Genomic DNA, 13,389 nt, shown 5'->3' with positions numbered 1-13,389 from the left:
TAAAAAATCAGCGAAGCCCTATTTGTCGGGTTTCCTGATTTTTTAATGCCAGCCCTGGCTCTTCAGCCTCGTGCTGGTTATGGCAGTGGGGGGGACCCCACACCGATTTTTTTTTTTTTTACTAAATACCGTTTCAGAGGCATTCCCACTGCCTCAAAAACTGTATTTTACCGTGTAGGACTAAACGTGTTGAAATACCGGTTAACTTTAACCGGTAAATCAACTCTGGCGCTTTCCCACTGCAGCCTTAAACGTTTAGAAAGGGGGAAAAAATGGCAATATACCGTTTAAGACCTGCAGTGGGAAAGGGGTATTATTGTTAAACCAGTTGCGAGCCTGTAACAAAGACCAAACAATTTAACAATAATACCAGAGCAGGCGGCTGTGCGCAGCCCAACTGAAAAACACTTGAATTGCTCCGATGGACGCCATCTAGTGGCTGCCAGCTCCCAAAACACTTGAATTTCCCTAATAGAGGTTTGGAGCAGTGCTAGCCTTATATTTCTATAGGATTTTCCACCACTCAGAATAGTTTGCTGTGGATACATAAGGTTTTGCTTCCAACAGCTTTATATACTGTACAATAACTCAAAGCCAGCTTATCTAGCAAGCATACGCTAGTATTAGGACGCTGTCCTGCTTGTGAGACATACACTATTCTCAGTTACTGATTTCACAGTGGTGGCTGTGGACTTGCTGTGCTCTGGCAGTGTCTTCCTATTTCTCGCTTCCAGTTGCCTCCAAGCTCTCCCTTCAATCACAAGTACTACACGGAGCAGTTATACAAATGAAAGCAGACAGGCTGTCATCGTGTGTGAGGGCTGGAGGGCACACAATACAAAATATAAATGATCTAACTATAATCAGTGCAGGCCTCACTCATCTCCTCACCGCATAGGGAGTTTCCGCTGTTTGTAGGAAGCAAATCTTGGTTAACCCCTTTGCAGGTTGCCTGCAGGGATGATAATCCTGTCACTTGGCAGTAGGGGGTGGATTGTTACATCGACAAGCATAAGATCGATAGTCAATAGGTTGACCACTATTGGTAGACTGGCAGATGGTCGACACATGGAAAAGGTCAACATTGGTCATAATGTCGACACAAGCAAAAGCTTGACAAGGAAAGGTCAACTTGAGTTTTACGTGGTTTTTTTTGGGTGCCTACGTCGACATAGGACGTCATGGACACCATATAGTGTACCCCATCCACTCACCATGCTTCGGGCAGGGTGCCTCGCTGCACTCGGCACACTAATCTGTTCTCCCTCTATGCCCACTGGGATGGTAAAGTATGAACAAGCCAATTCAGTAAGATGCGAGTTTTATTGAACCCATCAGATTTTACTTCTTATTTATTTAACACTTTTTAGAAGATGATTGATAGAATCTGATTGGTTGCTATGGGCAACATCCCATGTTCAATAGAACTCCAATCTTAGTAAATGTTCCCCAGTGTTGGGATCGGTCCATGGGTGACCGCATTACATAGAGTACTGTCCCCAAAGTCTGTACTGGTCATTCACAAGTCCTGTTACTGACAGATGATACACAAGCCTATGTGTTCTGTACAAAAAAACAACGACAATCAAAAATGCTGACAATCGATTCAATGACAAAGATTCTCCGTCCTTCATCATTGTTAGCTGTCAGTTTTTAGCAGTAAGCAAACGAGACACAATGGTTACTAAAATTAGGGTACTCTTTACCTAGAAGGGCGCCCACGATTTTGATCGTGGGCATCGTTAGTAAAAAAAAAATCGGGTCGGTCGCATCGCACGCGACCAAAAAATCGGGTGCGCTGCGACCGACGCGATGCCCGCGATTTCCCATAGGGAACAATGTTAAATGTCCCAATTGACCCGATTTTGCTGTTCAATGTCTCAATTGACCCAATTTTTCCATAGGAAACAATGTTAAATGGCCCACAGAGGCCAAATAGGCACCCTGAAGTGTGAAATGGCCCCCACAATTGTTAACGCCACCCCACGATCAACGTCAACCCGAAGCGTGGTGAGCGCAGCGAGCCAGCGAGGGGCGGCGGTACGCGCCCTACGACCTTTTCATACCCCCACTATCCACGTCGGCGTGGAGTTGAGAATAGAAAGTGTGGCGAGCGCAGCGAGCCCCGCGAGGGGACGCGGACAGCTGTGAAGCCTGCGAGGGGACGCGGATACCTGTGAAGGTATCCGCGTCCGCTCGCCACGCTTCGGGCTCGCCACGCTTCGGGCTCGGTGTCTCGCTGCGCTCGCCACACTTTCTATTCTCAACTCCACGCCGATTTTCCTATGGGAAATCGCGGGCATCGCGTCGGTCGCATCGCGATGGGCGCACTTCTAGGTAAAGAGTACCAAAATTAGTAATACTAAAAACACAAGAATTTCTAGGATAGAACAAACTACACACACACACACACAGAATAATCAATATGACGTGCCTTCAATTCAGCCCTTATTTTACTGTATTTATACAGGTTCATGCCTGACAAGAAGGATGATAATGATCAGCAGCTAGAGAGCTAGCTTAAGTACTACATTTATTAGTCGCAGCCATCTACTCACATACGAATCCGCATCATTGCCTGCCTTGCGAATGGTGGCACGCCAGTCCACCATTCGCAAGGCACGTTCCTTCACACTGTGCGTTCCCATGAAAATGGTGGGCGTTCCCATGGCTACGCGGATGTTGTTTGTCCTAGTGCGCACAAGTCAAAGTCAGTTCCCACTGACTTTTATTTGCGAAGGCAGGAGAAATCAGGCAGGCCAGCGTCACATGCACTCGGTATGCTGCAAGCTTCACAGCTTACCAAGCAGTTTAGAATAAGGGCTATTGTGTACAAACATGAATTAGGCCCTCATGCTGCCCATTATTTTTTTAAACGGGTCAGAGGCAGTTTACCCCCCTTCACACCGCATCTAAATACCTGGTCTTAAGCAGGTTTGCGGTGTGAAAGCGATAGTGATAACGGTAAATTCTGGCTGATGGGGGGGGGGGGGGAGGCTGGGCAGCCTCTACACCCCCCCCCCCCCCCAATGAATCAATTTATACAGATGACACCTGGGCAGGACCGCGGGCAGCCTCTCGCCCTCCCCCCCCCCCCACCCCCCCCCGGAGCTCGGACCGGCCACGGCCACAGTGCACCGGGGAGCAGGACTGAATATGAGCCAGGGCTCCCCCGAAACACTCACCGCAGGTGCCGGCTATCTGCAGCACTCCGTCTCTGTCTGGCGATACAGGCGAGAGAGGCTGCCCGGGGGTCATCGTGCGCATGGTATGGACATGACGGGGGGAGGGGGGGGGCGAGAGGCTGTCCGGGGGGTCCTCCAGCCCTACAGCACGGATCCTACCTGGGCAGCGCAGCGCAGGGGGTCCCTACAGTGTATGCTATATCAGTGGAGCGTATGGGAACTAGTAGCTGCAGGGACCCCGCCACATATAACATCCACTGTAGGGAGTAGGGACCCCCTGCCCCAGCGCGATTATTCCCCTCCCTGCGCTGCCCAGGGGGGAGGTGGGGGGTGGGGTGTTTAGGAATCCCGTTTCAGATCCATTTTGACAACAACAAAAACGGGTCTGAAACGGTTATGACCCTGCTTTTTTACCGTTTCCAAAAAAACATTTTTTTTTGGAAACGGTAAAATCACTTAGCACCTTTCAGACCGCACAAATTCAAAACGGTTAAAAATCTGCAAAATACCGGTTTTTTAGTGCGGTCTGAAAGGGGCATTATTCTTTTTATACCGTCTCCAGGAAGAAAAAAGTATTAAAGTACTGAAATGAAAATATGATCCATCACTATGCAAATATCCACAACAAAAGGGAAAACTAAACTTCTTCCTCATTGAAATGTTTATGCATTCTTGTAATTACTACACAATAATGCAAATATCCACAATCTTTACAATCAAAGCACTGATCAGATAATAAGTGTCTGCATTCTACTATGGAGACAACAACGACAATACAGGTTGATTATCCCTTATCAGCACATTTATTGTGATGTCACTCAGGTGCTAAAAGGGAGAGGTGTAATTCTGGCTAAGAATTTTTTTTTACTAACCCTAAAGCACTCTGAGTGAAAAAGAACACTACATAATAATAATAATATCTCTTATCCAAATATCTGTTATCCAAATTATTCTGAAAACCAGTTTCCAGAATGTACTTTTTTTTATTGTTAAAAGCACTACTGGGGACCAGGGCCGGCGCCACCACTAGGCAGCTTTAGGCATCTGCCTGGGGCGCCGGCCACTTGAGGGCGGCAGGAGGGAGCAGGATGGAGGTGAGCAACTCCCCCCCCCCCCCCCCCCCCCCCTGTGGAGCCACTCTGACGCATCTCCCCCCTCTGGAGTGACGCGGCAGGAGGGAGCAGGATGGAGGTGAGCAACTCCCCCCCCCCCCTGTGGAGCCATGTCCGCCGCATCTTCCCCCCACTCCCTGGAGTGACGCGACAGGAGGGAGCAGGATGGAGGTGAGCAAACACCCCCCCCACACACACACACTGCAACTCTCTCCCCCCCCCCTGTGGAGCCACATGGCCGGCACTGCAGCATCTCCCCCCCCCCATTGGAGTGAGATGCTTCACCTGCCACCCCCCCCCCCCCCCCGAGTGGAGCGGTGGTCGCACCAACACCCCCGCCCCCCACCCCCATCGAGCGGGTGAGCGCTGGGGCGCCCCCCTCCAGCCTGTGATGCTCTGGTGCCTTGCCCTGCTGGGGACATGATATGTAACTGGCACTACTAAGGACATGGTATGCAATTGGCACTACTGGGGACATGGTATGTAACTGGCACTAATGGGGACATAATATGTAACTGGTACTAATGGGGACATGGTATGTACTGGCACTACTGGGAACATGATATGTAACTGGCACTAATGGGGACATGGTATGTAACTGGTACTACTGGGGACATCTGTAACTGGCAATACTGGGGACATCATATGTAACTGGCACTACTTTGGACATCATATGTAACTGGCACTACTGGGGACATGATATCAAACAGGCACTACTGGGGACGTGCTATGTAACTGGACCTACTTTGGATATGATATGTAACTGGGGTACTTGACGCCCATGCCCGCGGATCAAATGCCTTATTGCATGCCATATCACATGCAATTTGCATATGATTTGCATACGATGAGATTTAGCACACCAGCACTAGCCACGTCAGCCCGAAGCGTGGCAAGCGCAGCGGACCTCATGGTACGCGTCCTTGTTCCCTGTTCATACACCCACTCTCCACGTCAGCGTGTAGTTGATCTTATAAAGTGTGGCAAGGGCAGCAAGCCCCGCCAGGGGTCGTGAAAAACGAGCCAGGGGACGCGGATTACTTGGTATGTATTCCACGTCCCCTCGCGGGGCTCGCCAAGCTTCGGACTCGTTTTATGCGTCCCCTCGCGGGGCTCATGCTCACCACGCTTCAGGGTCACCACACTTTATAATATCAACTCCACGCCAACGTGTATAGTGGGGGTATGAACAGGTCAGGAGGACGCGTACCTCGTGCGCTTGCCACGCTTCGGGCTGACGTGGATAGTGGTGGTGTGCTAAATCGCATTGTATGCAAATTGCACGCAATATTTGCATACCATTTGCGTATGATGCGATCCGCGGGCATGGGCGCCATGAAAATACACAAGTACCGTAACTGGCACTACTGGGGACATGATATGTAACATGATATATAACAGAATGTAACAATGCCACTGTATAGGTATGACCTCAACTAGAGTATTGTGTTCAGTTCTGGAGGCCATACAGTATCTCGTGAAGGTTATAAATACATTAGAGATCTGTACAAAGAAGGGCAACTAAAATGGTGCATGGCCTACATCACAAAACGTACCAGGAAAGATTAAAATATCTTAATATGTATAGTTTAGAGCAGCCAAGGGAAAGGGGGGACATGATAGAAACAGTTCTGGGCTGATTCCTCACCATTCTCAAGATCATTGATACCCACAAGGTTAGATCTTGCATGGAGCCCCCAGTGGAGTGAGATTGTCAGTGAACTTGTATGTCTTCCATTTTTTTTATAACTGGACCAACAGTTGATCTCTTCTCACCAAGCTGCTTGCATATTCTCCAGTAGCTCATCCCAGCCTTGTGCAGCTGTACAATTTTGTCCCTGGTGTCCTCTGGTCTTGGCCATGGTGGAGAGGTTCAGTGTGAGTGTTTGAGGGTGTGGACAGGTGTCTTTTATACAGATAACCAGTTCAATCAGGTGCCATTAATACAGGTGAGTGGATAGTCCTGAGGAAGTGGATGCGCTCCACGAAACGTTGACTAAACCTTTTGAATTAAATGTGAGTGAAGTTTTTCACGTTTTTTCACTTTCATCTAAAAGTCTCCTGAGTGCCTTCTTTCTGTGGGGTTGTGCATTTGAGGGGTTATTACCCTTGTGAATGGCACCAGGAGCAAGGAGAATGGATCAGTTAGGATCATCCAGGTCAGCATCCAGTTTAATAGTTGAAGTGAAAAAGCCTGCCGACGTTTCGGTCCCTGAAGACTTGGGGTACCTGGGGTACCCCAGTATATATATATATATATATATATATATATTTCATAATTCAAGCTGTATATATACTGTATATATTTATATTATGTATAATATACATACACAATAAACTTGCCCTAGTGCCCAAGTCAGTATAAAACCAGTGAAAGAAACATGGCACTCAGGGGACCAACACATTTCTGATGTGACATGTAATTGTTAATGTACCGGAGCCTCCGCTCCTTCCTCCGGGCACACCAAAGTACAGTAAAACAAAAAGAGAGTATTTACCCCATATATGGGGGCAATTCAGACCCACTTGGTGCGGGATGAATTCGCTACCCCGGCCAATTGTTGGGGTTTGCGCATGAGTGAATACGCACATGTGCAACCCCCGAATAAATCCCATAGGCTTCTGTAGGGTAAAACCCTCCACATCGGAAACCCAGCATCTGGGGCTTAGAACATACAATAAATGCAGTAATACCCCGAAAAATTGGGTTTTTACTGCATGTTATCATTAGTACATCTCTCCCTTATAGATAAGACTTTCTCACACATAATTTCATCAGGTTACCTTTATTGCTGTATAAATAATAAAAAAGTAAAATCTGTTACGCACCAATTATCAAATGGGATTTTAGGGATTGGCGTGGACTAGGTGATTGTAAAAATGTCCTGTTAGGTAAAAATATGGATTTCTTTTTACATGCATGTACACAGAATGATGACAGCAAAATATGTAATCCACCTCCAATTATTGTCTAAATTTAGTCTATAGAAACAATGACATGTAACTAATAACAGGGCCCCTATTCCACCAGACAATTAGCCTCACCCTCCCCATCCATTGTTCTAGTAGCGATGTTTAATGACAAAACCAGTTTCTCAGTGACAGCAAAAAAATCCAGTTTTATTACGGGAATGTCTCCGTAGCAATAGGAAACATGACACATGTACATTTCCAGCACTGCTCTGTCTACAAGATCAACAATCAGCTGTGACACAAAGGAAAAAATATATATATGTGCAACAAGACGCTGCTAATCCACTTCTCTGTTGCTATAAATATGCAGCCATTACTATTTGGGTATTATTGAGGTACAGTAAATGGTATCTGGTCCCTGGGTCGACAATATCTAGGACGACAGTCACTAGGATGACTACTAATGGTTGACAGTGACTAGATTGCCGCTTGAAAATGGTCAACGTACCATAGGTCGGCATTGAGAGAAGTTCGACACAAGCTTAAGGTCGATATGGACATTGTTGACACAAGTTTTTCAAGTTTTTTTTTTGCGTAGACGGACTTGGTTCACATAAATGGTGTCCATGTCAACAGACACCAAAAAGCCATGAAGGCGTTGTGTCCCATGTCGATCCTTAAGCTTGTGTTGACCTATGGTATGTCGACCATTTCCAGTTGACGACCTATTCACTGGTCAACCTAGACATTGTCGACCCCCTATTCCATAACCACAGTGAATGCTGGGAGTTGCAATCCTGCAAAAGCCATTGGGACACAGACTGTTTGCAACCTGAGGGTCTTGTAATTGTGCCATGAAGTAATATATAATTAAGTGTTCAAAGTACTGATCACAAGTATTCAGTGTTAATCCATATTCTTAATTCAGTTTTGGGCTAGGAAAATACTGTAGAATGTACCCTCATACATAAGGAAAGACGTGTTCACATCAGGCAAGATGGGTTCAAATGCACAGTTGACAACTTTTTTCTGTAGTGTGCTGAGACACGTGTGTGGGTGCCATCTGTACATAAGCTCTGCAAACACTGGGCACCACACCCACTCCATAAATACCACTGCTTCTAACCATAATAAAATTGGTGGAATTTGAAATGTTTCTATAATAAAAAAGGGATAGAGAAAGCTAATGAGACTACAAAATGCAGCATACATAAGAGAAGTGGCACTGAGCAGTGATGGTCACATAATCAGGGACAAAGGACAAGACAACTGTGCAGTATTCTAGAAGCAGCATTGAGCATACAGAACTTTCAGAATTATTGGGGGGTTCATGCAGACACATTCCATATTGACAGTACTTCCTTAGTGTGTGTTTGGTATACAGTCTCCTGGCAAGTGCTGCTGTCATTAGTGGGTCCCTGCCCTTCCTCTCATTGTTTCCCTCTGGATGGTACTATGTCATCCAGATTGGCACTACATCATGTGAAGGAACGGGCAGTGCCATAAGCTTGATTAGGTGTGTGTGTATCATAGATCAGGGGACAGGGATAATTATAAGAAAGGTGCTAACTAGCCGGTTACCAATATGCACAGGTGTGCAACATTCCCTACGGTGTGAGCAGTGTTCCCTATGGCACGTGGGCAGAATTCCCTACGGTGTGGGCAGCATTTCCTATAGCGCCTGAGCATCATTCCATATGGCACGTAGCCAGCGTTCCCTACAGTGTGTGGGCAGCATTCCCTACGGTGTGTGGGCAGCGTTCCCTATGGCGCCTGGGCAGCGTTCCCTACGATGTGGACAGCATTCCCTACAGCACATGGGGAGCGCTACCTATGGTGTGTGCAGCGTTCCCCACGGCAAGTGGGCAGCATTCTCTACGGTGTGAGCAGTGTTCCCTATGGCACGTGGGCAGAATTCCCTACAGTGTGGGCAGCATTCCCTATGGCGCCTGAGCATCATTCCATATGGCACCTGGCCAGCATTCCCTACGGTGTGTGGGCAGCATTCCCTACGGTGTGGGCAGCGTTCCCTATGGCGCCTGGGCAGCGTTCCCTACGATGTGGACAGAGTTCCCTACAGCACGTGGGGAGCGCTACCTATGGTGTGTGCAGCGTCCCCCACGGCATGTGGGCAGCAATCTCTACGGTGTGAGTTGAGCAGCATTCCCTATGGCGCCTGAGCATCATTCCATATGGCACCTGGCCAGCGTTCCCTACGGTGTGTGGGCAGCATTCCCTACGGTGTGAGCAGTGTTCCCTATGGCAGGTGGGAAACGTTCACCAAGGCACGTGGGCAGTGTTCCCCATGGCACGTGGGCAGCGTTCCCTATGGAGTGTGGACAGCATTCCCTACGGTATTGGCAGTGTTTCCTATGGCACGTGGGCACTGTTCCCTACAGTGCCAGGGCAGCGTTCCCTATGAAACGTAGAGAGCGTTCCCTATGGTGTGGGCAGTGTTCCCTATGGTGTGGGCAGCATTCTCTATGGTGTATTCGGTGTTCCCTATGGTGTGTGCAGCCTTCCCTATGGTGAGTGCAGCGTTCCCTATTCTGTGTGCAGTGCTCCCTATGGTGCACATATGCACAGCGTAGACGCATCAGCGGCAGCCCTTGCAGTAAGCGCAGGAGTCCAGGGGCAGCGCTACTTACAGATCTCATCATCGCACAGCAGCGCGCTCTCCATCCCGGAGCCGCCCTCAGTTCAGCTGCATCCCGCCGCCGACCCTCACCCAACGCGCACCGGGGCAGCCTGCGCCCTCTGGCAGGGAGACGGCAGCAATCAGTGCGCAGGAGCCTGCCGGCCAGCGACGTCACTGGGGGGGGCAGATGCCGGGAGAGGAGAAGGAGGAGGAGGGAGGGATGAGGGGAGCCAAAGACAGCAGGGGGATATAAGGAGAGGGAGGGATGGGAGGAGGAGAGTGGTGCTGGCTGGCTGGCAGCCTACCTCCAGCTACTGTGCATGCTGCTGTCACTGAACCTTTCTATAGGGATAAGAATACTGTATTTTGCTGTAATATGCAGGTTTCAGGCACATGCAGGTCCCTGCTGCAGGCATTGGCCAGTAGAGGGACAGCAGCAATGCACCTCATACAGGGCTCTCCTGCACCTTTACACATCCGTGTCATCATATGCTCATTCTGCACAGCTCTTATGTATGTATGTTCTTAGCTTGTTTTTAGTATTACTTGTATAGGGTTCAGCATGTTTGCGGTTAGTTGTTCTACAATATGTAGCATATATTTGTAGGTACTTTAGAGTTACTAATTAAAATTTGTGGCCCAAAAAAGTTAACTTTCCTTATCAGCATATTATTGCGGTGGCAAATAGAAATACTTTATCAGGGTTATTTATGAAGGAGCAGATCCACCGACAAGAGCATTTTCCTGTGCAGAGGCGTAGCTAGGGCGGAGCACACGCTCCAGGCGCCGAAATGTCACCGGGCGCTGGTGCCGTGTACTCTGCCACCGGCTCCCCCGCCCTGCTTGCCGGCTCCCCGCTCAGCCTGGCATCAGTACCCCGTACCGCCATAAACTGTGCATGTGCCGGTTTGCGACTCCAGTGCCGGGGACGCGGCGCCATGACGTCACAACGTCATTGCGCTGCATCCCTAGCACCGGCATCCCTAGCCGGCGCATGCGCAGTGAAAGACCAGAGGGGAGATCCCGGGACAACGAAGAGCACCTGTGCGAAGCTGCATATTCCCAGGGTCAGCCTCTGTCTCGGGACCTGTGAGACTGGTGCGAAACATGCCCTGGCTCCAGGCACTGTGGCACCTAGCTACACCACTGGGTACTTGTTTCCTAGAACGGCCACAATCGCGGCCATCGTGTACCTTTAAGTTAAGGTACACGATGGCCGCGATGGACCCGATTTCCTTTGAAATCAGGTCCATTTTGCCGTCAAAGGGAAAATCGCGGGCATCGCGTCGGTCGGGACCATTAACATTGGCCCCGACGCGACCGACGCGATGCCCCCGATTTTGCCATAGGCTTCAATGTTAAAATATTTTTTAACATTGAAATCGGGAGCATCGCGTCGGTCTTGTGCCATTATAATGGCACAAGATGAGATGGACTTGATTAAGTCCACCTCACATAGTAAAAAATGTGAAATGGGCCAACATGACCCATTTCACATTATATATGGCCCCGTCGTCACCCCACAATTGACGTGAACCCTAAGCGTGGCGGGCCCGCGAGGGGCGGCGGTGCGCGTCCTCCGACCTTTTCTTTCCCCTACTATCCACGTTGGCGTGGAGTTGAGAATAAATAGTGTGGCGAGCGCAGCGAGCCACCGACCCCGAAGCGTGGCGAGCGCAGCGAGCCCCACGAGGGGACGCGCATACCTGTGAAGTTATACGCGTCCCCTCGCGGGGCTCGCTACCCTCACCATGCTTCGGGCTCGCTGCGCTCGCCACACTATATATTCTCAACTCCACGCCGACGTGGATAGTAGGGGAATGAAAAGGTCGGAGGACGCGCACCGCCGCCCCTCGCGGGCTCGCTGCGCTCGCCACGCTTCGGGTTCACGTCAATCGTGGGGTGGGGTTTACGCAGTGGTGTAGCATGAAGCCATGGCACCCGGAGCAAGCTCATGTCACAGCGCCCCCCCCCCCCTCCCCTCCATATTTTCATGCGTGGTGCTGGCGCCCAGGAGCAAATGCCATATGTATGTGTGTAATATATATATATATATATAGAAGCTGGGATGAACCGGCACTCTCCTGCGGTAGTGATGGTGCCCGGGTGTCCACACAATGATTGGGTACTCCAGAAGGTAATGTGTGTCATGCCAGGGTCTTTTTCAAAGAACGTGCAGGGGGCATTTTCCTCAAGGCGCACTACACATGAACAAACATGTAACAAACAGCCGCTGGGGAGCGGTAAGCGGTAATGCATTTAAACTTACCGTACATTCCTGCAGAGTCATGGCTGGCATGAGCATGGATACGGCAGCCGGGGATGCATCCTAATTGTTGCAGGGAGTGACCATGGCAACGAGTCAGGTTGCCGGGCACTCCTGACAAGCACGTCAGTGGACGGGAACGCAGCCGTACGCGGAAGTGGAGACCGAGCCACACTCGGCTGCCGGCCATGACTCTGCAGGAATGTAAGTATAAATGCATTACTGCTCACCAGCGGCTGTTTGTAACATGCTTGTTCATGTGTAGTGCGCCTTGAGGAAAATGCCCCCTGCGGCATTGAAACGTTGGCACAGCCGCACATGATGTATGGTTCTTGAATAAAATCGCTTTTTGAAAAAGACCCTGGAGTGACACACATTACCTTCTGGAGTATATATATATATATATATATATATATATATATATATATATATAAAACACACACACATATTTATAATACATATAATACAGAGGAATGATCTGTCTAACCCTAACCCTCCCCCCTGCAAGCTATCCCTCCCTAACTGCTAGTACATAACCCTAATGCCCCACTGTCTAATCCCTAACCCCCCTCTTTTAAGTTCCTAAACCCCCTCTCCCCACTGCCTAGATCCAAGATCATATTAGACACATACACAACACACCAGACATACACACAAGGCACACAGCATGATGCATACATAACACACATACACAGCACACATATATGATACACACAGCATATATACAGTACATAACACACATACACACAACATACATACACAGCACACATATATGATACACACAGCATATATACATACATAACACACATACATACACACATACATACATACATACATACATACATACATACAACATGCATACATACACAGCACACATATATGATATACACAGCATATATACATACATAGCTTACAAATATGCATACACAAACAACATAAACAAAACAGATACCAGCAGATGAGGACAGGATGAGATCTGTAGCTGCTCAGTACTGTAGCTCTGTCTCTAGTCTGCTGTGTCACCCGGAAATGAATCACTGAGGAGCAGCAGCTGTTCTCTCACAGTGAGAGTGTAGTATGTGCCGCGGAGGTGTCCCCAGGTGTCTCCTTCTCTTGGGGGTGGGGGGCTTGGGGTGAGTACCCCCTGGGCTCCCCCTTAATCCATGTCTGGAAGGCAGCTACAGCCAGTGTTATAATAGACACTGCGCTAGAGCTGGCTTTCATCGCAGCTCACCAACAAGGGTAGTCAGTAAGCTCAGCCCGGCTACTGCCTGT

General features: G+C 49.0%; 1 protein-coding gene across 5 annotated transcripts in view; it reads right to left on the bottom strand.

Annotated features, from left to right (window-relative positions):
- ANKDD1A (ankyrin repeat and death domain containing 1A) overlaps window positions 1-13,176 on the bottom strand; it is a 37,533-nt gene extending 24,357 nt beyond the window's left edge. Inside the window, exon 1 of one of the 5 annotated variants that reach the window (XM_083184293.1) lies at window positions 13,067-13,176. Coding sequence is in view for 3 of the 5 variants with exons in the window: in XM_083184294.1 (XP_083040420.1) it covers window positions 9,859-9,892 (34 nt within the window). In the remaining 2 variants the exon portion in view is untranslated. Of the gene's footprint in view, window positions 1-9,858; window positions 10,083-13,066 lie in introns of those variants that run through there. The other 4 variants (XM_083184294.1, XM_083184292.1, XM_083184291.1 and 1 more) reach the window with 4 other exon arrangements.
- Between the last annotated feature and the right edge of the window lie 213 nt (window positions 13,177-13,389).

Source organism: Crinia signifera, chromosome 4 (genome assembly GCF_055691185.1).
Source record: "Crinia signifera chromosome 4, ASM5569118v1, whole genome shotgun sequence".
In the NCBI taxonomy this organism is placed as follows: domain Eukaryota; kingdom Metazoa; phylum Chordata; class Amphibia; order Anura; family Myobatrachidae; genus Crinia; species Crinia signifera.
The sequence above is the reverse complement of the archived record's forward strand: the minus strand, read 5'-3'. Positions and strand labels throughout refer to the sequence as shown.